The sequence below is a fragment of the Dryas octopetala genome, chromosome 6 (assembly GCF_963921425.1).
Source record: "Dryas octopetala chromosome 6, drDryOcto1.1, whole genome shotgun sequence".
NCBI classification, from domain to species: Eukaryota; Viridiplantae; Streptophyta; class Magnoliopsida; order Rosales; family Rosaceae; genus Dryas; species Dryas octopetala.
Genome location: NC_141371.1, coordinates 3015584 through 3043521, shown reverse-complemented (window position 1 = coordinate 3043521; position 27938 = coordinate 3015584). Strand labels below are relative to the sequence as shown.

At 36.6% G+C, this 27938-nt stretch overlaps 6 protein-coding genes and 1 pseudogene across 8 annotated transcripts; 5 read left to right on the top strand and 2 right to left on the bottom strand.

The window, feature by feature from the left end:
- LOC147281109 (importin subunit alpha-2-like) lies at positions 1-4900 on the top strand. Its single transcript, XM_086246895.1, has 11 exons — positions 1-370; positions 1273-1369; positions 1455-1546; positions 1667-1798; positions 2112-2297; positions 2495-2658; positions 2745-2823; positions 3327-3455; positions 3622-3749; positions 3839-4216; positions 4317-4900. The coding sequence occupies exons 1-10, from the start codon at positions 161-163 to the stop codon at positions 4212-4214; spliced, it is 1593 nt and encodes a 530-aa protein (XP_086103021.1). The 5' UTR covers positions 1-160; the 3' UTR covers positions 4215-4216; positions 4317-4900.
- A 2185-nt stretch (positions 4901-7085) lies between these two features.
- LOC147281108 (GATA transcription factor 15-like) lies at positions 7086-8585 on the top strand. Its single transcript, XM_086249181.1, has 3 exons — positions 7086-7433; positions 7545-7643; positions 8218-8585. The coding sequence occupies exons 1-3, from the start codon at positions 7407-7409 to the stop codon at positions 8455-8457; spliced, it is 366 nt and encodes a 121-aa protein (XP_086105307.1). The 5' UTR covers positions 7086-7406; the 3' UTR covers positions 8458-8585.
- Positions 8586-10023: 1438 nt separating this feature from the next.
- On the top strand, positions 10024-12986 carry DPD1 (Polynucleotidyl transferase, ribonuclease H-like superfamily protein). Its single transcript, XM_086247935.1, has 4 exons — positions 10024-10331; positions 11369-12031; positions 12264-12469; positions 12551-12986. Exons 2-4 carry the CDS (start codon positions 11445-11447, stop codon positions 12766-12768), a joined length of 1011 nt encoding a protein of 336 aa, XP_086104061.1. The 5' UTR covers positions 10024-10331; positions 11369-11444; the 3' UTR covers positions 12769-12986.
- A 108-nt stretch (positions 12987-13094) lies between these two features.
- On the top strand, positions 13095-13255 carry LOC147281106 (U2 spliceosomal RNA; annotated as a pseudogene).
- A 513-nt stretch (positions 13256-13768) lies between these two features.
- On the bottom strand, positions 13769-17258 carry LOC147281105 (syntaxin-43-like). The gene is made up of 8 exons (XM_086247936.1): positions 16779-17258; positions 15835-16111; positions 15311-15400; positions 14983-15060; positions 14717-14794; positions 14553-14618; positions 14396-14476; positions 13769-14268 (listed from the first exon to the last, which is right to left on the bottom strand). The coding sequence occupies exons 1-8, from the start codon at positions 16976-16978 to the stop codon at positions 14161-14163; spliced, it is 978 nt and encodes a 325-aa protein (XP_086104062.1). The 5' UTR covers positions 16979-17258; the 3' UTR covers positions 13769-14160.
- An 899-nt stretch (positions 17259-18157) lies between these two features.
- On the top strand, positions 18158-21629 carry LOC147281104 (protein DEHYDRATION-INDUCED 19 homolog 3-like). Its single transcript, XM_086246671.1, has 5 exons — positions 18158-18633; positions 19188-19330; positions 19799-19878; positions 20399-20647; positions 21230-21629. The coding sequence occupies exons 1-5, from the start codon at positions 18558-18560 to the stop codon at positions 21336-21338; spliced, it is 657 nt and encodes a 218-aa protein (XP_086102797.1). The 5' UTR covers positions 18158-18557; the 3' UTR covers positions 21339-21629.
- A 776-nt stretch (positions 21630-22405) lies between these two features.
- Positions 22406-26253, bottom strand: LOC147281103 (RING/U-box protein). 3 transcript variants are annotated; one of them, XM_086248959.1, is made up of 4 exons: positions 26152-26253; positions 24197-25549; positions 23127-24108; positions 22406-22863 (listed from the first exon to the last, which is right to left on the bottom strand). In XM_086248959.1, the coding sequence occupies exons 2-4, from the start codon at positions 25547-25549 to the stop codon at positions 22604-22606; spliced, it is 2595 nt and encodes an 864-aa protein (XP_086105085.1). In that variant the 5' UTR covers positions 26152-26253; the 3' UTR covers positions 22406-22603. The 3 variants fall into 3 exon arrangements, with proteins under 3 accessions (XP_086105085.1, XP_086105086.1, XP_086105088.1); XM_086248960.1 differs by lacking the exon at positions 26152-26253 and having other exon boundaries at positions 24197-25180; positions 25277-26138; XM_086248962.1 differs by lacking the exon at positions 26152-26253 and having other exon boundaries at positions 24197-25177; positions 25277-26138.
- Between the last annotated feature and the right edge of the window lie 1685 nt (positions 26254-27938).

Sequence of the window (27938 nt, the reverse complement as noted above, 5' to 3'; positions counted from 1 at the left end):
CCCTCTCTCACTTCAAAAAGAAACACGAACCCACTCTCCAAGTCCCAACTCCCGAGTCCACAACTCTCCCTCTCTCTCTCTCTCTCTCTCTCTCTCTGCTCTAAAACCCTATCCCTCTCCCTCTCTCTCTTAGGGTTTCGGATTTTCATCGAAGGAAACGATGTCGTTGAGGCCGAACGCGAGGGCGGAGGTCCGCCGGAACAGGTACAAGGTGGCTGTGGATGCGGAGGAGGGCCGGCGCCGGAGGGAGGACAACATGGTCGAGATCAGGAAGAACCGCAGAGAAGAAAGCCTCCAGAAGAAGCGCCGTGAGGGCCTTCAGCCTCAGCAATTGCCCTCTAATCTTCAATCCTCCGCCCTAGAAAAGAAGGTAACTTAATGTTGCAATTCGGGTTTCGATTCGATGACTGGTTTTCGCTCTTTTCCATTTAAATTTTTGGTGGACAGTTAGTGATTTTCTTGTTTGTTTGGGTGATTGGGATTTTGTGATTGAATTGATCAATGGGGTGTGTGTTAAGTTTTGTTGAATTGGGTTTTACTGATTAAGTTAAATGTATGTGTTTTTAGTGAAGGAAATTGCTCTATTGGAATTGGAATTGGATTGGATTGATCGATTGCTGATTTTATTGAATGTGTTCGATGACACTTCTGTATCCAAAAAAGGATGCTAAAATCTAATGTTCCGTAGATTTTTTTCATATTGCTAAGTAAATGTTAATTAATCAGACTTCTGAAGTTGCGGGTTTGAGATCATGAAGTTCATGATCAGCCCTTAAACAGGGTTGCCCTTGGTGCTATTGTTAAATATAGGTTGATTACCGTAGTCTAGTTATTTCAGGATTTGAGGAGGGGGTCTTTTATTTTGTTGATTTTAAGTCTACAGGCTAGTTTAGATTTTGAAGTTGTTGAACTGTTTTACGGTTACTGTACCAGTTTTGTGGCTACTTCTGAATTTTTAATATTTACTGGGAAAGATAGATAACGTATTTCAGTCTGTTAGTCAACTCCTTGATTCCTAAGAAGATCATACCTTTATTTTTGGTTCTTAGATAGATGGACAGAGATAGTTTATATATAACATATATTAATAAAATTAATTTTGAGTATTACCAATTTCTGAAATTCCACACAAGAATTTGATGCAACCTTCCAAGGAAAATTCTTGTTTGTATTTGCTGCATGTAAAATATGTTAATTATGCTATTGCTTTTAGTGAAGTTGTTGGCTTGTTGGGGAATATGCTAAATATGGTAGAATATCTTTTTAATACAGCTAGAGCATCTACCATCCATGGTTGCTGGTGTTTGGAGTGAAGAGAGCAGTCTGCAGCTTGAGGCTACTACGCAGTTTAGGAAGTTGCTTTCAATTGGTGAGTAGAAGTTTGTCGTTGTATATTTGTTTTCCATATAGCAGAGTGTATTTACCTATTTCATTTTTTGTTTTCCTTGTACTAGAACGTAGCCCTCCAATTGAAGAAGTCATACAATCTGGTGTTGTTCCTCGTTTTGTTGAGTTTCTAATGAGGGAGGATTTCCCACAACTTCAGGTCTTTTACCTCCCCTTTGATATATCCTTATATATATATATGAAAACATATTATATATTTAAACATATTCCTTCTTAAATGTGGCCATTTTAAACATTCTTATTCCTTAATTTCTTGCAGTTTGAGGCAGCTTGGGCTCTCACAAACATTGCATCGGGTACATCTGAGAACACAAAGGTGGTGATTGATCATGGGGCTGTTCCAATATTTGTGAAGCTACTTAGTTCTCCAAGTGATGATGTTCGTGAGCAGGTATACATTGAGAAGATAGCTACTTAATTGTAGTTTATAATTTATTGACTGTGGAACTTGCTTTCTCTTTTTTTTTTTTTTTTTTGGTTGGGGGTTGGGGAGGAGGGCCTCTTTGGAAATAGTGGGTACTTTCCCTGGCATGTTCCCAATTGATTGACCCCTAGAAAAGTCCTTTTTAAGGGTATGAGAAGGCTGGGAATCCCAATTTCATAGAATGCAGATGCTGGATGAATTGTTCAGCTTATCTAGATCTATAATTTGTAAATTAAATGCTGACTGATTTACTTCCTCCCTTTTTCTCTTGAACTATCAGGCTGTTTGGGCGTTGGGAAATGTTGCTGGTGATTCCCCTAGATGTCGTGATCTTGTACTTGGTAATGGGGCTTTGATTCCATTGCTGTCACAGTTGAATGAGCATGCAAAGCTCTCTATGCTGAGAAATGCTACTTGGACACTGTCAAATTTTTGCAGGGGCAAGCCACAGCCTCCTTTTGATCAGGTTGGGTTTTTTTAGAAGCTATGTACAAGTTAAAAAATTCTGAAGCCAGTCAGTTTAGTTAGCTGTTAAATTGGCTTTGACATTGCTAGTAGTTGTAATACTTTGGCAGCATACAGTTTACACTAGGTCATATATTAGTTATGTTTTGAATTGAGGTGGTGGCAATATTGGTAATGGTTGTTCTGTTCTTTCTTTAGGTTAAGCCTGCACTTCCAGCCCTTGCGCGTTTAATTCATTCAAATGATGAAGAAGTCTTGACTGATGCGTGTTGGGCTCTTTCTTACCTATCTGATGGGACAAATGACAAAATTCAAGCAGTTATTGAATCTGGAGTATGCCCCAGGCTTGTTGAACTTCTACTGTAAGTGTTTATGGTTCCTTGTTGGGACTTTTTTTAATCCCTTATTTTATGTGCTGTAAATTCTGAAATCCTGATCATCTTTTCAGTCATCCATCTCCTTCGGTACTCATTCCTGCTCTCCGCACAGTTGGAAACATTGTTACAGGAGATGATATGCAAACTCAGGTATTTTTTGTTCTTTGCATTTTGAATGTCTTGTTTTCCCTCGTAGATGTTTTTTATATGATACAAGCCAACAGATCATTCCCTCTCTTAGGTTGCTCACTTTGTTGTTTTAGACCCTGTACCTTTATGTAACACAGTGGAGTTAAAAAGAAAAAACACAATCATGCAAAGGAAAAAAATTCTTGGTTGGGCATAATACAATCTAGGGTTTCCTGGTTGAGCAATATATTCTCTTTTTAATGTGCTCTTCTCCAAAGAGCTTGGTGCACGTCTTTATTTATTTAGACCTTGTAGCCTTTTAGAAAGCAATGGAGTGGCAAACAACAAAGATTATAAGTCACCAAAAAAAAAAAAAAAAAAGAGAAAAACCACAGGTGGGTGGCAAAGAGTGCAACAGTTCATATAATTTGTTCAAGATAAAAGATTATGTTACGAGATGGAACAAAGAAATTTCAATTGAATAACTCTGTATAGTTAAATAATGAGCTGCTGTTGCTTCCTAGGTGATCATCCAACATCAAGCTCTTCCTTGCCTACTGAGCCTTTTGAATAATAATTATAAAAAGAGTATCAAGAAGGAGGCTTGCTGGACTATTTCGAATATCACAGCTGGGAACAAAGAGCAGATTCAGGTAACACAGAGATATGTTCCATTTTGACATTATTATCAATCATGTTCTCATTGGTTTCGTGTCTTTAAATGTCTTGGTTTCATGAAATTTGGAACTTTCTACAGAGTTTGCATCAGTTCTGTCTTCTGGGTTATTGATGTTACAAATTACTTTTGGAATTTAACAGGCTGTAGTTGAGGCTAATATAATTGGTCCTCTTGTTAATCTGCTTCAAAATGCTGAGTTTGATATAAAGAAAGAGGCTGCATGGGCAATCTCAAATGCTACTTCTGGTGGCTCTCCTGAACAGATAAAGTATGAAGAAATTCTTGTTAATTTCTTGTGTAATTTGTTAAAATATTTTGTCAGTTCATTCAATCTGTTCTTCTGTTCTTTTGTGACAGGTTCCTAGTAAGCCAAGGGTGTATCAAGCCCTTGTGTGATCTTCTTATCTGCCCTGATCCTAGAATCGTGACTGTTTGTTTAGAAGGCCTCGAAAACATCTTGAAGGTTGGAGAAGCTGAGAAGAATTCGGGCACTACTGATGGTGTAAATGTCTATGCTCAGGTGATAGATGATGCTGAGGGATTAGAAAAAATTGAAAATCTACAGAGTCATGACAACACTGAGATTTATGAGAAGGCAGTGAAGATTCTTGAGACATATTGGTTGGAGGACGAAGATGAAACAATGCCACCAGGTGATGCTTCTCAATCTGGGTTCAACTTTGAAGGGAATCAAGTTCCAACTGTCCCATCTGGTGGATTCAACTTCAGCTAGAGGTGATACATTGTTTTCACAAATATACAATTTCATGTTTGTATATAGGATGGTGTCATTGATGTTTCAATTTGATATATATATATATTCTATCAATTGCAGAAATTTTCCTCTTTGTGGAGTGAAGTCCTTGAGTATGGCAAGGCAGTAATCCAGTCAGGTCGGGTCAGTTGCAGTCAAGTCAGGTCAGGTCAGGTCAGGCGTCTTGTTATGTTTGGGTCCTGTTTGTAGGGTTGATTTTTGGGGTGGCTGGCTCAGGTGTTTGCAACAACAGCTGGTTTAAATTGGTTCAGGGTCCCATGGATTGATTACATGATGAACATCTGCAACAAAGATTAAAAAACCGGAGTTTATATTTTTTTTGTCAAGTGGTTATTTCCGGTGTTTGGGCTATCCCATAGAGCAAGATGTTGAGTTATTCTTAATTTATTTCCATTTGTTTAGTTGTCATATAAGTGGTGTCGGTAATATGTTTACGGTTCTGCACAACTGGTTTTGGAACTCCCAAACTTCTCTTACATTTTTCCTTCATAGTCCAAGGATTTCTATTCTACATTGTATGTTGTGTGTTGTTTAGTCTTCCCTTTTCGGGCTCCAAATTTGTTGGTCAAATATATTGCCAGACGGTATACGTTTATTTGGTTATATATTAAAAGTTGCCTCAAAAGCTTTTATATGATTGGAAATATTTGCCTTCGTTTTTTTAACGTTTTGGGACATGTGTTTAGATTTTTGTGTTTGAGATATGACTATTTCATCTCATTTTGTTCATTGAAATTGGACAAATGAGTAATGTTATGGAATTTAGTCTTATTTATCACATTGATTGTTATGAAATCTGCTAAAAACAGCCCATTTTATGAATCCATTTTAAAAACAATATTATTATTTGGTTGGATGGATTTTTAAACTAGGAATATGAAACAAATTCTTAGAAAATGTACTTTCCTTCCAAGCTTTCAAAATTGAAGCTCTCTTCTCAATAGCAAAAAAAAAAAAGGTTCTGCTATCGAAGGTATCATTTTAATACTCGTTAGTAATTTAGTTCTAAATTTAAAAAGATTTAATGTCTTAGTCTGACAAAAAAATTTTTTTTAATGTCGTCTAATAAGTGCTTTGCTTGGGACAACTGACAAGCTTACATGACATGATATAAAAAATTGAAAAAGATCAATTTTGGTTTAATTTCATGTTACCGAGGGAGACAGACGACTGAGATTTGAAAGGCTCATCGTTTGATGCAAAATTCACTTAAACGTAGCTCAAAGCCTCAAACACGGTTTATTAGATTTTATTGAAAATATGAAAATTTATTAGTCATTATGTGAAATTTGTTTACTAAATCATATTTATGAAACTTTGTATCTTACATTTGTCTGTATTTTAAAAAATTTTATGATTAATTCATATTCATGAGAAAAGTGGAAGTAGAAAATGGTGAAATTCAAAAACATAAATTGATTTCCTTACATTCTAAGTTATAATCGATACAATGTAAGATAATAATCAAAATTGTCCGCCTCAATATTGTAGAAGTAATATTTTCAATAAATTATAAATAAACTTAACTTTCAGTCAACCTAGATGATATAATTTTGAAAGAAGGAATTTGTCTATGATATGCATATATATTTGAAGGTGCAAACTTTATATTTTAGTAGTAAAAGGTAAATTTGTCCGATAATTTGAATAATAAAGAATTTGCTATAATGCAGATATTCCTTATACGCATTTTTTATCATTAGATCGATAAATTCATTCACCTCTAAAATATAGTTTGTTAGACTGTCTGTTGGAATTCCATTTTAACGTGGGCACCGTAGTCACCCTCTAATAATATGGGCTCCGGTGGATAATAGTGTCCTTTTTAATGATGGGTTGGCGGCGTTATGCGTTTGCCTGCGAGACAAACAGAATTGTCTTTAAGGATGTTTCTTTTTCCTTTGCTTTCTTACTTTGTTTCTGCGAACTGATCATACATGCTTTTAAAAGTTGTCCTTAAAAGCCACAATGACACATTTGTTTTGATCATATTCTTTAAAATGTAACATTAAGTTCAAAATTGCTATTAAGAAATCAAATATTTCAACCAAAATAGCATCATGCTTATTGCATTAAAAATGGTTCATCACCAATTCACCATCCTTATGTGGGTGCTGTATGTTTTTCCTTATCATACATGCATGCAACGATACATATATACTCACTCATATAGGTAGTGTTTGTTTTGCTGGAATATGTATGAGATTTCTTTTTCATATTCAGTACACATATTTTGAAAATTAGTTTGTTTTTACATGAGAATAAGATACTTAATTTAAAAAAATATGAAAGATTCATGAGCCTTAGTGAGTTTATCATTGTCATGAACGAATTTACAGTAATTTTGAATGATCACATTACTGTACTCCTTTTCTCATGTGCTCTAAATTGAAAATACCCTTTACATCCTGAAATACTAAGCATCATTTGATTAAATTTTTGTGTATTAGATTAACCCTAAATTTTGTTTATTAATATTCATACCAATAGTGTAAAAATTTAAAACAACATTTGTTCCAATAAAATTGACACTTTTCGAAACCATAACCACCTAACCGCACGCCATTTCTATTCCCAAGTGCCAAACCCACACAACCAAACTGAATCCTCTATTCACAATTTTCACAAACATCATATGCCAGCGAGTATCATCGTTTTCTCACTCCCTGCGAGTACAGCCACAACACCCACTCACGCATCGCCACGTGGTAGTCCTTTGCCTAAAATTTGGCGGGTGTATGCAACGCCACCAAAGAATCTGCAGGCGAAAATTAAGAAAGTACGCTGTAAACAATTACAATATGGACATTTTCGTCATTTCACGCAAACCCCCCAAGGGCTAGGGCTTGTGTTCATCAATCATATCCACCTGACCTGAGAGAGAGCACTGTCTCTGTCGGTCTCTCTCTCTCTTCTCTCTTCTGCATGTCGGTTGCGTAGCTACTATACCATTTTCTCTCTGTTTTGGGTTTTGATCTGTTTGTTTTTTTTTTTGTTTCCTTGATCACTCTCTCTCTCTCTCTCTCTAACTCTCTCTGCTTTCCAAGATATGATCATTAGGCTTCTCTGAAAACCCATTAGCCCAAATCCCCAATCTTTCACTCTCTCTACTTTCTTTCTTGCTTTTAGATTTTCAGCTGGTTTGGGTTTATGGGCATGATGGATTTGGAGGACAAGGTGGCTTTAGCTAGTGATTAAGAGCCTTTTCTATTCTTGCTTCTAAAAAAATTGGGTTTTGCTAATTTTTCCATGAACTTTATTTTTGCCATTTTTTGAATTTGGAAACAGGAATCATTGCCTCAGGATATGAATGAGAACAAGAAGTGCTGCACTGGCTGCAAGACCACTGAGACACCCTTGTGGAGAGGTGGCCCAGCTGGGCCCAAGGTCAGACTCAACTACGCACCCACTTACCTTTTGTTATATGCTTGTTCTGCAACTTATGTTGTCAATTCCTCATGCACCCTTCTTATTTTTTTGATTTTTGGGGAGACTTCTTTTTCTTGGTTTATCTTAATTTTTTTTCCTCTTATGCATTTGTGCTTTTCCAACTGAAATGAGCATCACCCAGGTGGTTTTTTGATAAATTAGGTAAAGCTGAGTAAGCTAAGCTGTTTCCTAATGCTTTATTTTTTACTCGGGGACTGTCTCTCTTTTCAAAATAGTGGTTACTTTGACTTGGGTTTTTGATTGATCTTTTGGGTCCACCATTTCTTGATTCCTCTGTATGATTCTTCTGATGCTCTGGTTTTTTCTCGTGTACTGCATCTTTTTGATGATTCACCATTTTTTTTTTTTTGTCAAACCTTACTTGATTTTGAAAATATCTTATTTTGGTCTCTCTTTCCTGATAAGTAAAAACCCATTTCCATGATTAAAAAGAAAAGTAAAACCTATTTGTTAATGTTCTTTGCTTCGTTGATGGTTTTGTTTAATGGGGATTGTGCATTCAATTTTTCAGTCACTGTGCAATGCTTGCGGGATCAGGTACAGGAAGAAAAGGGCTGCTGGTGTGGGTGTCAGCCAAGGAACAACAACAGAGAGGAAGAGAGAGAAAAGGAGGAGGAAGTTTTGTTTTGTGAACAAAAGGAGGAGGAAGTGGAAGGACTTGGCCCAGTTGGGAGAGGTGGAGCAAGCAGCTGTGTCATTGCTGGCTCTGTCATGTGACTCGGTTTTTTCTTGGAGAAGAGGACAAATGTAAAAGGAGGAGAATATACAGTCCGTAAAAGTAAAACCCTGACCAACCAATATTGTCATTGATGGTCTTTTTAGCTACTTTTTACTAATCTTTAGTTAAGGAAGATTATACCCTTGTTAATGTTATTTGGGGTCCTTGGCCAAAAAAAAAAAATGTTATTTGGGGTCTTTTTAATTGTTTTAGTGATAGTTGGAGGAAAGTAGAAAATAAAGAAAGGGTGGGAAAGTCAAAGAATTGAGGGTGATTCATGGTTTGGATGGGAGTGATTGACATTCCTGTAATAGTGTAATTTGGAACCAACTTAATTACATTGTACATATTCTTGGAAGTATTGAGTACTTTATGCATATCCTTCATTTACTCCATATGCCATTTGCTGGTTCATATAATTATTTTTGGTTTGTTTTCACCAAATACAATCACATGCTTCAATGTTTGAGGGATTTTTGGGCCAAGTTTAGTCCTTTGTGATGTGCACTAGAAAAGTACTCCAAAGGGTCGTCTAAAAAAGATCAATCTATTAACTCTATCAGACTAATTGGTCCTTTGTAATTGGCCATAGAAGAAATTGTTTGGGGACTGCATGCAGCAGATTGAAGCCATCATACCAAATCAGGCCCCCTATATGCCCCTATGGGCCCAATTTAAGCCTATGAGATATGATGCATGGGCAAGCACCTTTCCTGCCTTGCAATGCTGTCCAAAAGATGTTGCAACCCTTTCTAGCTCAAGTCAATCAGCCAAACAAACTTTTCTCATAAATATCCAATGGGCTATGCTTGAATTTCTCATCTTACTGAAAGGCTTGTCCTTCATTGTTAATGTTAATCTGTGGAGTGTGGAGTATGGAGAGAAAAATAATCAATAGAGAGAGAGAGAGGTTGGACTCTTCTAAATTCTAACTTGTACGGAAAATTGGCATACATTACTTGTGCCACATTAAGTCTATCTTGCTTGCCCAACAATCTCAAGCAAGTAATACTACTACCACATGAATATATGATGCTCCCTTGTGAATTAAGATAGTAGATACCACTTGACTTGAACAGGCGACAATGCCATGTTCCACCACCTTGAAAATACCAATGTATATTAGACTTGAATGAGGGTATATTTGGATAGAAGGACTTGCAAGGTTAGATAATTCGAATCATCATAGAAACACTTGATACAAATACAATGTATTTAAAATTAATTTTCAATAATCAATTTTCTCTCAAATTCAATTTTCTCCCCTAAATAAAAGAACATTCGATGTAATATCTTTAATTTAAAATGTTAGCATTCCATTCAGAGAAAAAGAAATTCCCCACCATTGTGTACTCAACCCGCCCACCTTCTTTCTTATCCCTCAAATAAAATTCTGAACAAAAAAAAATCGTTTACTACTTTACTCAACCCACAATCGAAATATTTCCTTAACTTTTTTTTTTGGGAACAATATTTCCTTTTTTTTTTTTGGGTGATGTTGGCCATGATTGCAATCTTCATGGCAACCCTAGCATTTTTGAAGGCACTTTTAGATAATTTTGTAAAAGAATAAAACTAAAATTAAAACTCGTTTAAAGGCTGGTGGGCATGGTGCAGTGAGCAGTTTGAAGGCAGTAAACAGACAACCCTCCCAAGGAAAACGATAGTGGAGCCAAAACCGGATCGAGCACGCGACCCGGAAGTTTTGGCACTCGCAAGGCTCACAACTCACGTTTCCGACCACATTTTTATGAGCTTATTTTCCTCCAAGACTTCACCTTTATAGAAATCCACACGACTCATTTTCCATTTCCCTTTAACCATCTCTCTCTATATATCTATAAAGCTTCCTATTTGACGTTTCTGCAAGTGGGTTTCGTTCGTTTCTCAATTCAAATAATTATCAGGCAAGTCCCTCTCTCTCTCTCTCTCTCTCTCTCTCTCTCTCTCTCTCGCTTGGGTTACTCATTCTATTTCAATATTGTAGTAGCAAAACTGTAGCGAGTTCTTTGTTGTTTTTGGCATTTATTTTGATAGAGTATACTGCTTTGTTGTAGATTTTTTTAACGAAGATCTCAGATTTAAGTGGACCTTGTTGGGTTTTTTTGAATTTTGTGTGCTATTTTATATGGGCATCAATGAGCTTCCATTTTTCGCTAACATGGGTTCTTTTGTTTTGTTGTAATTATGATAAACTACAATCTTAATTGTTGGTTATGAGCTTAAAGGACCTTCTTTCCCACTTTACTTTGAGTTTGTGACAAGTTTTGATATTGAAATGTTACTGATAAATGCTATGATTGGGTTTCGTGTAAATGAGATTGAATTTTGCCCCTCGATTGGTTTTGTCTTTTGAAACTGGTATCTTATTGTCATTATAGGATTAATTAACTCTTGGATACTCTCTTAACCTCTATAATATTGTGATCATATTTCAGTCGAGGTACAAATTTACACGATTTGTTCATTAAAGTGGAATTGGTTTTCCAGGTTCTAAATAAAATGGAATTCTGGTGTAAGACTTTTTGTGTGTGTGAAGAATGTAGTTACTGTAAGTGGCATTCTTATTCATTTATGAATAACCAATTTGACATTGAATAGTTGTTTGTTTGAGGTAAAACTGGAACTAATTAGACTCCATGTTGAAATTCGTAGAGCCACCATGAAAGTATATTTGTCCATGTCTTCTTTATATCCTTGCTTTACTTTGCATTTTGATTTGAGAAAATATGCAAGGTCTGATTGCTATTCTCTGCTTAAAGTTGTTCTTAATCCCTATTCTTACGAACCATAGTTTAATGTGGTTTACTGATCCACTTATCCTTGGTTGAATTTATATTATTTTAATTTGTTGCTCTGGTTATTGAGGTGGTAGATTGCTCTTTATTGGTTATGTTGTCAATTTTTTATTTATGAGTAGACTTTTTTGCATCTTCATTTTCAGGTCAAAGGCAATTGCTTTTTCTGATGGGAATTCATCTCCTGTTGTAATCTTGCCTTTTTATGATTCTTGAGTTCAGATGAAAACAGTTTCCATGTGCTTTTCTTTATTACGAGCTCCGAGATGCAAAATTTATAACTTAGCTCATTTTTGGAATGAAAGCTTCCACAGTTTGAGTAGGAATTGCGGATACAATTCTAGCTCTAAGCTGCATTGTTCCAAAATTTATGGGCTTGATGGAGGAAACAGTAGGAAATGGACTAGAAGACCTCTAACTACACAAACAGAAGGAAGAAACAAAAGTGCCCAGCTCAGTGATCCTAGCAAGATTGGGCATGAAATTTTGGATGTAAAAGTTTCAACAAGTGCTATATTAAATATAAATAAAATTGAAACAAGTCAATACCAAAATATTCAACATTGTGACATTCGACAAATGATTGTTGAGAATAAAGATTTAGCCAGCTTAGTGTCAGTTTTTGTTTTTGATCTTGAGACTACTGGGTTTAGCAGAGAGAAAGATCGAATCATAGAATTTGCATTTCAAGATCTTGCAGGAGGTGAAAACAGTACTTTCCAGACACTGGTAAATCCTGAACGTAGTGTTCTAAATTCAAAAATTCATGGAATTACAACCAATATGGTCAACAGACCTGATGTTCCAAGGTAATCTTCACTGGCTGATTTTTATCTTCTAGATTCTTATTCTCTAGTATCAGCTCATTAGTACCTAAAGCCCTTCCATTTTGTTTCTTTGAGACCTAATTTTTTGGAAAATATGTTACATGTTGAGCTTTTTAAGAATGCGTACGTGTGTGTATGTAATATGTACAGATATAAGCTTGCAAATAATTTCAGAAATTCTTCTTATGGATTTCCTGTTGTGAATATCATGTAGGATGAAGGAACTAATACCAATCTTACTCAAGTTTGTCAAAAGCCGTCAGAAACCGGGAGGTTATGTATTGTGGGTTGCCCACAATGCTCGTACTTTTGACGTACCCTTTCTTAGTAGTGAATTCCGTCGCTGCTCTGTAGAGTTTCCTTCAAATTGGCTGTTTATAGACACCCTTCCTTTGGCACGTGAAGCAATGAAGTCTGGAGGTCTGTTTGTGTGTGCATTTTTGAGCTTGTAGAATGTGGTTAAATGAGATATCTAAGGTTTTATATTTACTTTGTGAACAGGACCAAAAGCTTCAAAATTAACATTGCAAGCCCTTCGTGAGCACCTTGAGGTTCCATTGGATGGTTCAGCTCACAGAGCCATGTCAGACGTGAAGGTGTTGTCAGCAGTTTTTCAAAGGTTGACCTATGACCTGAAACTCACACTTGCTAGTCTTGTTGAAGAATCTTTCATAGCCTCAGACACTCAAAATCCAAAGAAGAAGAAAAGTTCCCGGTAGACATGCTTCTGCTTGGTGCTAAAATAATTTCTTGTAACTAATAATCAAATGATCTCGTGGCACAGGATGCCCCTTGCAGAGCTTGAGGACAGAATTCAAGATTCCTCAAGGTTAGGGTAGGGTTGGAAAAGAAAGAAGTTGATCATTGGAATTGTAATACATTCTTATAGATAAAAACATACTGTCATTATTTATTCAATTACAATGATTGTCTGATCTATGCATATGTTGGTTGGGATTTGGGAAGACAGAACAATAACAGTCTTAAGTTCTGAAGTGTGTGGCCAGAAGGGTTCTAGCTCAGGTGGTAATAGGTTTGGGGAACTATACCTTTCTCAGCCTTTTGGCTAAGATCAATTGTAGTGTCTGCTCTTATCAGTTTAATAGACAGGCAGGGTTAACATCCTTGAAAGACAGAAAATTGTTCATATTTTGAACTGACACTGTGAAAAGCAGCATATTAGGAAATAAAAGTTTCCCAATAATAATAATGGTAATGGATATAAAGCTTGCAGTAAGAAAAGTGTTTCACGCGCCCTTCACATAGAAATACACGGATGTCTGCTCGTTTCTGAAATTTCTTGTGTCATTCTTCATATAGCGATGAGACTGGGAAATTTGTTTGTTGAGATTCAAAAGTGAAATTTGTTTCTTGTATCACTTTCTGTAGGATTTGTATGTAAATACGTACAAATCTAAACCCACACTGTTCAAAAGCATGAATCCCAAATCTTTAAGTCTTGGCTTGTCATATTGTCCAGTTTCCACAACAACTATGAAGTTGAGCTCCCATTTGGAAGTCTTGCAACTTGATTAGCAGGCTTCCGATTGCAATCACATGGTATTCATTAGAAGATAATCTTTTATATACCAGGTTAGATGTGCTGATGTTCAAAATACTAAATATCTATATATCATTGCCATACATCCACACTGTGCATAGAAGAAGTTGGGTGCTAAAATTGATGTATTTCATTTTATTGACTGTCTAAATTAACAATGAAACAAATAAAAGCCTCATCTTATACATATGAGTTATGGGGAATGAAAGGACCAAAATCCCGGGCAAATGAAAATCAAAAGAATCAACAACAAAGATCCCTTGGCAAACACCGCTCCCCAAGGAACAATATAAGCTCTATACAAATTTCGGGGGCATTCATTTCCCAATCAACCATTACCCCTTTCTCCCTCCCTCTTTATACTAAGACCCAGAAATATGGAGGAATGCACAAAAAGTCACTTTACGTAGTATATGTAACTAGGGCACACCAAAACTCCTCTAATCTTCTGCTCTGAAGAGCATCTTTGCGCGTGTAGAAGTCTCGAGGGACGGTTATGACAATTAGAATGTGACCAAAATCTGGAAACAACTGTCCTCTGGCTCTAGGATCACAAAAATACCTCCTTGAGGATTAGGAGGACCAACATGACAAAGCACATGATAACGAGTACTGTAGCACACATCACCATTCCACCTTGTTTCTGTGTTTTCTCAGCCTGTAAGCTCAATTCATTAAAAACACAACATTGCAATAAGAACAAACACAAAGAGAGAGAAAGAAGCTTAAAACAACTTAAAGCCGAAGTACAATGATTGATGTAAGATAAGAAAGATAAAGGGGACCTTTTGCAATTGCTTCAGGCCCTCCTCGACTGTACTTGCAACATTCTGAATGTTGTAGTCTATCCTATCAACAATAGTTCCCTGTTTGAAGAAAGATATTTAGTTGATGACTGATATTCCTAGAAAATGCAAGTATTGGCAGGACTTGAGTACTGACCTGGTCTATCACTAGTACTGACAGATCCTTCATAATCTGAGCAAGCTCATTCACAGATTCCACAACCTATTAGAAAGGGAAAAGAGTATTAGTCAATTATGAAAGAGGCCTAATCACATCAGGTCAGTGTAAAAGAAAGACAATGTGCAAAGATCTTCAATTGCCTGTTGGATCTCTCTTTCCCTTTCTGCTGTGAGTGCCTCACTTTTCTTAAGCTTCGCCATCTGACGCTCAGAAAACACCTGACAGTATAAGTGTGTTATTATCATATTACATTTAAAAAAAATGTGTTAAAAATTTGATTCCAACTGCATATCTCTGAGATTGAACAACACTACACAAACATGGTATAGGGAAGTTGCTGTCCCCATACTTACCATGATTGACAAGATCTTGAAAAAAATTATTATAAACGGGAGAGAAAGCATACCATGTCATCCAAATCATCACCGTCCATTCTAGATCTACTTTCATTTAGGTTCATCTCTAAATCATCTCCATCTTGACCCTACATCACCATAAAATAAAAGGGAAATGTCTTGAAAAAATATAATTCAAAAGTTCAATTGTTCACTACCAAGTAAGGCGGATCACACAGTTTTCCTTGGTATACTACATGAATGCATGAAAAGAATATGGAAATATTAAAATTGAACTAGATTATGCAGCCAGAGTAATCATAGTAAAAGAAAGCTATTAAGTATAACTGTACAACTATCCACTGACTTGAATGGTTAAAAGCTAAAATTCTTTCGAACCTCTTTTTGCTGCCTGAGGCGCTTCAAATAAGTGGACTGTTTCTTGCGAAGCTCCATTGAGAGGTTCTGAAGGTCAGTGGCAAGAGATCTCTGCAAAAGAAACAGGAGACATTAGCACTGTTCTGACAACAATCAGTCAGTGATGGCAGACTACCACACACTAGTCCTATTTAGTCAATGCTACTTGATCAGAAGATTCGGAGGTAATACAAGGTATCAAAGATCATCAAAATGAAGATAATACAAAATAAGAATAACAATTTCCACAAAGCAAACTGAAGGAGGAAGAAGAGGGAGGTTTTTTTTTTTTAAATCTTCCAGTTCTAAGATGAGGCCGCTATACATTCATGTTAAAAACCATGGTATCATTTCCAAAAATAAGGAGGGCGAAAAAGAAGCAGATGAAATACGGTGAGCCTCAAGATTCAAAAGCAAAGTGCTGATGAAAATCAACCATCATAGTGCAAGAAGTGAACTACTGCTTTTGGCACCCCCAGAGATATCTAATGGCTTTTGAGTCATACCTGCACATTTTTTCTAACATTTGAATCTTCAGAAGGCCCAGCTGCAGAAAGTCTCTGTAGTCTCTTTTCAGATTTCCTTATCAAATTAGTTATCTCTTGGGTAAGACCCTCAATCAAGCGTTGAACTTCTTTACCATCTCCAAAAGAAGGCATTAAAGCCTTTGCATGAGCCTTGGTCAGCTCAGCCATTTTTACCCGTGCCCGCTGCACATTTGCTGCTATTTCTTCCGATACATCCACCCATGCTGGTGGTAGACCAACAGTAAGTGCACCCTTACTGCAGCAATAAAACACATGACTTCCCTACTACAGAAATTTACAAGAAAGAAAAGCATAATTTTCCCCATGAAGCAAAATCATCCCCAATTTTCTTCCATTACGTTTTACTAAAACTAATGAATAAGGTTTTCTACAAACTTCAAAGACACGCAGGATCAAGGGAGGACTAACACATTTCAATAACTCATTGCAAACTTGTTGGAACCAACCCAAATACAAAAAACCCTAAATCATAATGGTCATGAAACAATGAATTACTCCATGGATACAATCCAGTTGCGAATTAGGGATCATCCATCACACATTGAAACAACCAATGCCTAAATGTTAATAACTCTGATCTAATAATCCCGCCTTCAATTTCCTATCTAAATGCCTTAATCCAATGTCACCTAATGTGCATTGAGCACAGTTCAGTTCAAGGCCTTTGCTTTCTCAACTCCACAATCTGCAGGGTTTCATTTCTATACTATTTTTTATTCATTTTCTTCTGTTAAACCAAACTGAACAGGTAAATCAACCTAGTAACTTTCCCAAACTTTAATTTAGTTAAATACAAAACTTTAATTCAATTAATTGACATAGAGAGATATAGAGAGAGAGAGAGAGAGAGAGAGAGAGAGAGAGAGAGAGAGAGAGAGAGAGAGAGAGAGAGAGAGAGAGACCTTGAATTACCCGGATCCTCAGTACTGAGCGGAGCATAAGAGCGATTCGGATGCAAAAGCGATGTGCTGACCAATTCAATGACCGGACCACCACCGGCGCCGGAGCTCGTGGACGGCGAAGCGGAGCTCGTCGGAGCGCGTACGGTCTTCAAAGCATCCCTGTACTTCCTATAGAGCAAGGTCCGATTCCGCGTGGCCATGGACGGAGCTCTGATTCAGATTCGGAGCGGAACACAAAAAGCTACGGATCCAACGGAGAATCGAACCCGGGTTCGGGCCTTGTCATACAAAAAATGAGGGAAAATTAAGAGAAACTTATAGGGTTCGGGGTGAAGAAGGTCACGGTCATGTGATCGGAGATCCGGGGAAGAAGGTTGCAGAGACGGCGAGTCACGTGCCCCGGCGAATTTGGAACTGGCTTTTGTTGTTGAGGTAATAATAAGTTGTTGTCGTCAATATTGTCATTAAGCTTCTGTAGTTCTGTGTCAGTGGGTTACATGCTCGGACTCGGCGGTCTTCAACCGGGGTCCTCTTCGGGCTTTGGAGTTGGGCCCTGGGCCTGGACCTGTCAAATTGGGCCCCGTGTTTAATTACTATTCCCGCAGAGGAGCTTCTAAAACAACCCCCACAGTTTGCTTTCCATACCCCAAAAAAAGTTTTATCCTCAAAATATTTCAGTTTTACCCTCAATTGTTACAAAAAAATTTAAAAAAAAAACTTAAAATCTATATAGCCTCTCTACTCAACAAATTTTTTATTTATGGAATAGTCCTATACGGATGATGTGTTATCTTTCACATGATAAAGAGATACACTAAAAAAACATATATTATCTCATGAAAATTTTCTCCTACTTCACTGGACTCCTTTTATTTCCTCTCAACCCCTTATATTCCTTCTAAAGGAAATAAAATGTGAAATTTTCTTTTATGTGTTTAATAAGCTTGAAAAAATAAATTAGAAATTGGAAATAATAAATATTGTGTTTGATCAGTTTTCTAATTATATCCTAATATATTATTTATTTTGAAATAATAATATAATTAATTTTGTTAAAAAAGAAGCAATAAATGAATTCTAATAATTCGTATGAATTTCGGGTTTTTTTTCTTTTTTTTTTTTCACAATTGAGGGTAAAATTAAAAAGTACAGGAAAAGTTTTGTGGGGGTGGGGAAAGAAAACTGTGGGCTTTCTTTAGAAATCCCCTTCCCGTATAAGGCCACGTGGCTGACCAAGAAATCTACCATGGTGTTGACAGTTGACAGTTGAAACCCACAGAACTTAGTAATTAAGTAAGCAGGTGAAGAAGGCAGCCGAGGTGAAGCTCACAGCAACAAACAAAGAGCTGTAAAACGTAGTCTCTCTCTCTCTCTCTTTGGCCATCTGTCATATTCACCGCACAATTCTGCCTCCAATAAATTCCATTTTCCCAAACAAATAAAAAAAGACTCAAAAATACAGAATTTTACAGCGTATAGCTATTAGATAGATAGATATAAATGATGTATATTATATATACAAACTGGTAGAGATTAAATAGCTCTTTCCTCTTCTTCGGTGAAATTTCACCACCACCACCACCTCCTTCATCGTTGTCGTCATATTCATCATCATCATCTTCAGCCTCAGTTCCTCCAGCTCAATCCCAACCCGATTCCCCTATCAATTCGTATCTGGTTTTGTCTCATTCCCATTTTTTTTTTCTAGGGTTTTTGAATCTGAGAAATCAGAGCCAAGCGAATCGCACCATTTCTTAAATTCATATATAAAGAGTAGGTATGGACGGTGATTCCTGGAGCGCTCGTCTTTCCACTGCCTCTAAGCGTTACCAATCTGCGCTTCAATCTCGATCTGGTTAGCTCAATCTTTTCTTTCCATTTTTTTTTATTGTAATTTTTGTTATGTTTATAGCTTTTGGTTTAATGCCTTATTTGGTAGCTGATGAAATGCTTGAAAAAAAAAATGTTCTTTCTTGGTTTTTTGGGTTGCTTAGAGCTTAGGATATAAATGCTCCTGTTTGTTTGTTTGTTTGTTTTTTGGGTACTAATATGTAGAATTTATACGAAGGGGAGAAAATTTTGAAGCTTGATTTTTTTCTTTTCAATAAGTATATTAAAAGCTTGAATTTTTCCATTTCCCAGTTTTAAGTTTTTAACCACCCCGAAACTAAATATAGTGCTTATAACCATTCACTAGGCTGAGCTGAATTCACCTACTTGGCTTCAAATTCTGTTGTTCTTTAGTGTTCTACTTTATTCTATTAAAAAATCAAGTATCAGAATTGTGTCAGAACTGGGGTGTTATTTCTTTCTTGAATGTTGGGGTTTTCAACATCGAAACCCAAACAATCAAAGGCCTTCAATGTTAATGGATTTGCACCTATTAAAACATGGCACTGTGCAATGCAGATATGTTCATGGGGTTTGAAGAATTTGATGGGGAAGATGATATAAGGGAGGAATTTCCGTGCCCGTTCTGCTCGGAATATTTTGATATTGTAGGATTGTGCTGCCACATCGATGAAGAGCACCCAGTGGAGGCAAAGAATGGGGTATGACTCCTTTTTCGTATCCATCTATAGCTGATTCCTTTAACTTTCAACCTAAAAACAATTAAATGCTACTTGTTTGGTGCATATACATTGTAATTATAATTCCATTTGATGATTAAATTTACCTTTGCTTAGGTGTCTAGTGAAGGGTAATTTATAAAGAAGTATGTTCATATCCAAGCAACACTTTAGTAGAGGAGAGCTGTCAATACAACTTTTGCTAATATGTAATTTACAAAAACCTTGAATTCAAAACCAATTGGCTTTCAGCTGAATGGTGAGGGATATATCTTGTTGATCCCAGCTTCTTAAATAGTTGGGAGTCTTGAGACTTTAGCCCTTGAAGTATTTATATGATTTTATTGCTTACTTATTGAAAAATAAGGGAGTAAATCGTACTAATATATGTATATATATACGGTAGTCATTGCTTCAATTTTACTCAAGGTGAATGCTGTTGATCTGCAGGTGTGTCCAGTTTGTGCAATGAGGGTGGGGGTTGATATGGTTGCGCACATTACCCTACAACATGGAAGTATATTCAAGATATCCTTCTGTATTGAGTTGTCATGTGTTGCAGATGGTTTTTGTAATCTTTTCTATTACAGTCAGCTTTGTGGTTCAATGTAAGTTTTTGAGTATGTCACATGATTCACATCCCATCTGTTTCAAAATAACTTTATGCATGGAGTCTGACAAATATGCTAAATGGTATGATTTGGGTCCTTAATGGTTTAAAGTAGTAATTTACGAGAACAAACTCCATTATCCCCACAATTCTTAACTCTGTTTGTCTGAACTTTCCACGTTTGTTACTCCCTATTTGTTAACACCTCCCATAAAATCTTGTAGACGGTAGACCTCAATACATGTAAATCATTCATAAAGGTCAGTTTCCGTGGAGATGATTGTTGATATTTCTAAATTACTTCAAGTCAAATTAGGCAGTTTTCTTCTTGGTTTTCACCATTTTGCTGAGATCTATTATAGTTTTGGTCAAAAGAATGAAAAATTGATCATAAAGAAGATTTGACCCAATGCTCTGAATTCCTTAACTAGTAATTACATGCAGCGCAAGAGGAAAACACGGAAAGGTGGAGCTCATTCAACGCTATCTTTTTTGAGGAAAGAGCTACGGGAAGGAAATTTACAGTCTCTTTTTGGGGGCTCTTCCTGTTTATCGTCCAATGCAGCAGCTGACCCATTGTTGTCATCATTTATTTTGCCTATGGCTGATGATTTTGTCAGTGTTCAGCCTCTCTTCTCAACTGAAACAAGCTCAGCCAAGAAAAGTATAGATGAGAAAGTATCAGAACAGTAAGTTATTAAATCTTCAACTGCTTTTGATGGACACCTAAACCTATCTCGCAGCTGGCTCCAGTTCTGACCTTCTAACCCAAGGTCAAAGCTGGATGCCTTAACCAATCATGATATCTTGTTAAATCTCCTTTTATCTATTAGAAGTTTAGAGAAAGGTTGTTTGTTTTGGTTTTGATAGACACATTTGCATTTACTCACATACACTATGTAGGCATGCATGAGTGCATATCGTATGTCAGGTAAAAAAAGGAAAATTTTCTACTTTATTTAAACTAATTAGGTGCACTCTTTTAAGAAGCAGCATACACAAACTCTGGTTGTTTTCATATGTTTGTGGCTTTATGCTATACCATGCGTAATTATAATTTTTTGTGTTGGCAAACTATACCATGCTTAATCACATGGTTGAAAGGATGAAAAAACTTCATTCAATTATGATTCATGCAAATATTGTCAAATTTCTACTAACAGGAGCAATCTGCCTATCTATTGCATATGCAAACTGGGCCTAGTTCTATCTTCTTCTTTTTCCAGCATGCTTGAATTTCCTAGGTCTTAACCCATGTTATTTGGTCACAGAAATGTCCAATCACCTCCTTTGTCTCTCAAGGATAAGGAAGAGAAGGCAAAAAGATGTGCGTTTGTTCAGGGGATGTTGTTGTCCACCATTCTTGACAATGATTTATGAAGTTCCTAATGGCTGCTGCAGGGGCGGAGTTTTCACAACCAAGATCCCCTGCATTCCATGGGTTGTTTGTAGCGAGTATGCCAATGTATTAAACCCAAAGAGTGTGGAATAAGTTGTAGGAATTGAGTGTAATTATGTGGCATGTTCACTTTAGTTTATAGTCCTGAACAAACTTTCATATCATCTGTCATTTTTAGGTCGTTATTAAATGTAGTAAGAAAAAAAAAAAATTTATTTTCATTAATACGCTTCACCCCCCCAAAGGGCCCAAACCCCCTTGAATTAGCAATTTATGTGCATGTGTTACCAGATGGCACTTTAATTTCATTTTGCTGCGATGGAATTCGTGTGATCTTTTTTAATTTTTTCCTTTAGGATGGAAAGTTGAATGTTTTGTATGTATAAAATGTGAAGGTGGTAGGTGGTCTTATATAGGCATCAACACGAAATCCCCCTTCTTTTTTTTTTGGTTCATATGAGAGCCCAATTTTTAATGCCTGAAATAATACTTGCTCTTTTAATTGGATGGTTTAAAGTTGTTTGGCGAAGGGCAGTGATCTCCACCACCTACCAACTAGAAAACAAAGGGCCAACTTTTATTGGGATCGATGGGTCATGGGTGGGTGCGAAGCATAATTGGGGGATAGGTGGCATCTGGAGTCGGTTACATCATACAGTGGAAGAAGAGGACCCCTTGAAAAGGTCACCAAACAGGACCTCTTGAAAAAACAAATTGAAGCGGAATAAAAATAAAATTAATTGAGAAAATATGTGGCATTGACATGGGCTGTGGTTGAGAGTGGGGCCTGGTGATGCTTTTTATTTAGCAGTGGTGCAGTGGGTTTGACCTGTTGAGAGTTTACAGCAGTTGCGAGGTGTCAGTAGTGGAGAGGTGAGTCGGATAACCAACGAAAGGCCGAGGGTGAGTGATCAATGAGTAGTTCACAATAGCATAGCTCCAATTATAACATCCAGGCTTGCAATGAGCGATATGGAAAAAAAAAAAAAAAAAAAAAAAAACACTGATTCATACCATTTCAGTAATGTGCTAACATGGTCAGGTCAAATGCCACAAGAAAATATTTTATTTGAATTAGCCTATCTAAACAATTACTGTAATGGGATTGAATAAGAATTGGAGTCTTTTTGGACTTCAGTGTGAGTTAAATCTATAAACAAGTTAAAAACAAATTACTGTCTAAATTCCTAACAAAAAAGGAAGGGGAGTGGGGAGGGGGCTGAAGGACTCTTACTGCATCAATACCCTAAAGACCTAAACTCAACCACTGTGGACCATGTGGTAGTTTTGTATCCAGGATCCTCTTTACGACTTCCCCAACAAAAGAATCAAAGCAAGATGAACAGCAACCCCTCATCAGACTTGTCTTTCCACCCATTAATTCAATGTGGGAGCAGGTTGATAGAGGAGGCACAGGAACTACCTCATTGCTTCTGTGCTCTAGTCCACATGCAGCTAAGATGGTGTGTGTAGAACTCCTTGCAATGTCCTTAAAAGTACTTTGGCCTGAAACACAAGAATAGAAAGAGTTTTAAGCATTCCATTAACACAGTAGACAAAAACCTATTTGCCAACTACAAACCACTCATAGGCACTTTAGGCTGCCTCACATATAAGAATCATAAGAATAAGCAGTTGGATTTAGACGAACGCATTTCACATATCAATGTAGATAATGCCTGTGCATGAATCAGTCCAAACCCCTATAGCTTAAGGTGTTCAAAATGGACTTAAATGATGTTTACATAAAATTTTAAAGCTTCACATACCTAAATCAATATCTCGGGACAAGTTTTTCAAGTGGCTCTTGACCTTCAATTTCAGTTCTTCCTTTGCTATGTGAAAATCGCTCTGTTCTGTAGCTGTATTAGGGGACAACCCGCCATTGGCTACAATATTTGGTCTACTGCTGAAGTGATGGAATTGCCCATAATCTGATACTGAATTCATCCCTGTAAGTCCAGACCATAATGCCCCATTGCGAGGCCTATCAGCAGATGCTGTAGTTGGATCCTGGATTGCTTGCCTTGTCTGATGGCTTGATGTTGATGAAAAGAAATCATTATCTTGCACTTGTGGTGAGTGATTGTCTTGTAATCTCTCCTCAAAGAATGTGTGATAAGATGCCTCCACTTCATCTGTCCTTGTATGTTGAACTGCTGTTTCCCCCTGAGCAGTTTGAGAATTTAAGAAATCACTACTCAAATTAGCAGATGCGTTCCTCTCACTTATACTGGCCATATAACTTGTTCTATTAGCAGAAATGAGTTGTTGAATATGACGTTGAATTATGCGTCTCCCTGACAGAGTTGGTGCCCCTGCCCTAGATACCGGGGAAGCTGCTTGGAAACCTCCAACAGGAAATCTAGGAGATGAAGGATTCCCAAATCCTTGAGTATAATGTGAACGAGGTGAGGACATCAAATTAAGGTCTATCTCTAAACCTTCACCAAAATTCACAACAGGTGATTGTCTATTAGACAAAATGTTGTTTGTTGTTCTCTGATCAGACAACCGACCCTGAGCCTGGTAACTTGAGGATCCCAGAGCTACAGGTCTACAACCATCACAGTACCAATTGCCTTCAGGAACCTCCCGCCCAAGACCAACACAATAGGTGTGAGCAGGTGAATCACATAGATCACACAGTAACATGAGGCCATCATCCCCACCTTCATGGCATTCCGTACATATCACATTCTCATAAGGGTCAAGATAACTCCTGAGTTCTTCTTCCGTCGGTTGATAAACCTGCACAGAGAAATTAACCCATTTGAAAAATACTAACCAAAGAGAATGCAAGATAAAGCATGACATAACAAGTAAAGTGATAAGGTACCTGATCACGCTCAGGGACCTCTATCACCACTTCTCTCAAATCAATTCCTGCCGCAGATCTTGCAGGCTTACTAATTGTCTTAAACCTCTGCTTACACAATGGGCAACGAGATTCCACTTTTCCCCATTCCATGATGCAGGAAAAACAAAAATAATGAGTGCAACAGTCTAGTGTTCCCCTCACTCTTCTTTTATCTTCCTCAGAGAGACAAATTCCACAGACCTGCTTTCCCACCTCAACCTTCACTTGCTCAATCTTCTCCTTACCCTTCCTTGCAGGAGGCTTTCTAGGCTGCTGCACAAGCCCATCCTCCTCAATTTGATTAGACAGTGATGAACCTCTCAAATTAGTTTTCAAACTTCCACACAACTCCCTGGCTTCTCTCACTTGCTCCCTCTCTTCCTCAGAGATGGTGTACTCATAATCAGATGGTCCAGAAGACACAAAATCTGAATCTGATCGTGCAACAAATTTCCTCTTTTTCCTAACACTTTTTTTCTCATTCTTTTCTGTCACAGGCAGGTCACTGTCCATAAACTCATCATCATGATCATGATCATGATCATCATCACATCTTACTTTCCTCCTCAATACACGATTCTTTCTCTTTTTCTTTCTCAAAGGCTTCTTTGAAGCCGTAGATTTTCTTCTTTTTTCACCTCTTACAAGACCCTTTTTCTTCAATCGCCGCTTGCCCACTTTCACATTAGTTTTCCTTTTTTTCAACACCAATTTTTCTTCCACCTCTGAAAAATCATCTTCATCCAGTGTGAATTCCTCATCATCATCATCTTCATCATCATCATCATAATCCTGATCTTCCACTTCTTGATACATAATCCTTCTCCTTTTTCGTGATGGTTTAACCCCATTTTTCTGCCGACCAGAAAAACCATTTCGGGCTTTCGATCTAACTGCCTTCCTGACCCCTTTCATTTCCTCTTCCTCTTCCTCTTCCTCTTCCTCTTCCTCCTCCTCCTCCTCCTCCTCCACAATAAAACTATCAAAACCCTTTTTCGCTCTTGATCTGCTGGTCTTTTTCACCTTTTTCACTTCCTCCTCCTCCTCCTCCTCCTCCACAATAAAACTATCAAAACCCTTTTTCGCTCTTGATCTGCTGGTCTTTTTCACCTTTTTCACTTCCTCTTCCTCCTCCTCAACAAAACTACCAAAACTCTCTTCTGATGCATCTCCATCCAAAGAAGAACAATAATCCTCCTCCAAATCATCAGAAACTCCATTTTCTTCATCCGAAATGACATAATCCTCATCTGAATCATCGGAACCCTTACATTTTGACTGAATCCTTCTCTTGAAATTTCGCTTCGAACTAACCTTCCCTCCCTTGACCATCTGTTTCTTACACCAAAAAGGAAACAAAAAACCCACATATCAAAGCAATTTTTAGATTCCCAATACCATTTAAAACAAAAAAATAAAAATAAAAATTCAAGCCTCCTCAATATTTTCCTCTGTCTCGTTCTCACGCATTAATCCCACATAACAATCAATATTTCCCATCACCGATCTGTTTTTAGCATTAAAATCCCAAAAAAAAAAAAAAAACCCAGATTTGTTTTGGTTCGAATTCTTTTCAGCTACACCAAAATTCATAAAGAAACAATCTACCCATGACATCATTCTCCAGTTGTAAACAGTCTCTTCCCTCTCGTCTTTTATTTTCCATTTTTTTTTCAGCTTCAATTTACTCAAATTACCAATAAAACTTCAAATAGATAACAAATTCCCAATTGAATAATCAAATCACAACAAAAACATAAAGAATATTCATCCCTATAAACCCAGAGACTAAAACAAGAGCTAGCTCATATATCCTATTAAATAAATCAGGTTCCAATTCACAACAATCCACACATATAATACACATATATATACACAAAGAAAGAGAAAATTGTAGAGAGAGAGAGACGAGGAAAGGCGTGTGTGGTGGGTACCTGTGTGTGAGAGAGAGAGAGAGAGAGCGAGAGAGCGAAAGAGAGAGAGGAAGAGAGCACCGGAAACAATGGAAAATAGTCCGTAAATTGTTTTTGTGTTTTTTGTTTTATCTGATTTGCGTTATTTCCACATAAAACTTATTTATACTGCGAGAGGATTAACGTTGGTACTTACGGCATACCCAACTTGGCGTCCCCGTTTGGATGTTTCCTATTTCCCAATTTTACTAAAATACCCTTCGGCTTCTCGGCCGTTATTCGTACATAAATTTTGCAAGTTTGGTATATTTTGTTTCACACCACCAACTGAATTTCAGAGATTTGATTGATGTTTAACCCAAAAAAGCGTCCCCAAAGAGTTTCTTTTTCTTTTCTTTTTTTTTTTAGTGAAATTATTATTACTTTTTGTTTAACATTGGTTTCTGCTCCCTGGTTTAAAATGATATATTGATTCCATTCATTTTTAAAAAAAAAATTTAGCACATCCAACAATATTATTTATCATTTTTTTTTTTTTATTATATTTTTAAAACTTATTTTCAGTTGAAAAACAAAAATAAGCTCATGCTTAAAACCCTACTTAGATGAACTTTGACATCCAAGTTCAAAGTCCGAGTAGATGTAACCAAATTATTCTATCTTTTTTATGACACAATTCAATTGAGCTCTCTCGAATACGTTAAAATATTTGGCAATATTTGAGGAGTTTAATAATTGATTGATCTATTAATTTAAATAATTCAACAAGAAAACTTACTAATATTTAAAGAAGGATTATTAACTTTTATAATTTTTGTTTGTAAACTAATGTTATTAACGCATATTCATTAGACTTTTTAGTAGTATTACATATTGTACACTTAAAAGACAAAAAGGAGTTTAAAACCCAATTATGTTTTGTATATTAAAATACAAAAATGGAAAGCCATATCATTCAAAATCCCTTTACATGAAGCACAGTTGGCAATATAAATTTGCAATTAGCAGTGTCCAATTAAATTCATCTTCCCATATGCATGTCCCACGCATCCAAATCTTACGGGGAATCATAACCCGCATATATACATTTATAATGGGTTTAGTAATAGAATTAAGAGATTAATACCATTTTGCTTCCTTAGACTATTACACTTGTATCAGTTTGCTCCTTAGACTTCTAATTTGGAAAATTAAGAACCCTAAATTTTTCAATTTTGCCAATTGAAGTTCTCCTGACAATTTACACATTTTTCATCCAAATCTTTGAGAGCAAAATGGTCTCTTCCATTTAGATCTTACCATTTTTTCCTCATGCATCATTTTTCTCTCATTCATTTCTCGCTAAATTTTGGTTGATCATTCTCGACATTTAGGATGAAAAATGTGTAAATTGACGAAAGAACTTCAATTGGCAAAATTGAAAAAGTCAGGGTCTTTAATTTTCCAAATTAGAAGTCTTTGGAGCAAACTGATACAAGTGTAATAGTTTGGGAAGCAAAATGGCATTAATCCCTAGAATTACAGAGCTGAGTGATTAGGTTTGGTTTCTTTATTTCTTTTGCTATAATAATTGTTGTTAAATAAAGTATTCTTTTTATTGGTGAGACCCCACAAATCTCCACCATTAGAAATAAGCCGAATTTGGGAAAAATTAACCGATATACCGACATGTGGTATAACCAATCCAACGTGTAAAGGTATTATTAGACGATGCGTTTATATTAGTAGGGTATAATATTAATAACATCCACTCATATTATAACACATAGACTGGTTATACCACATGTCAATATATCGATTATACAAAA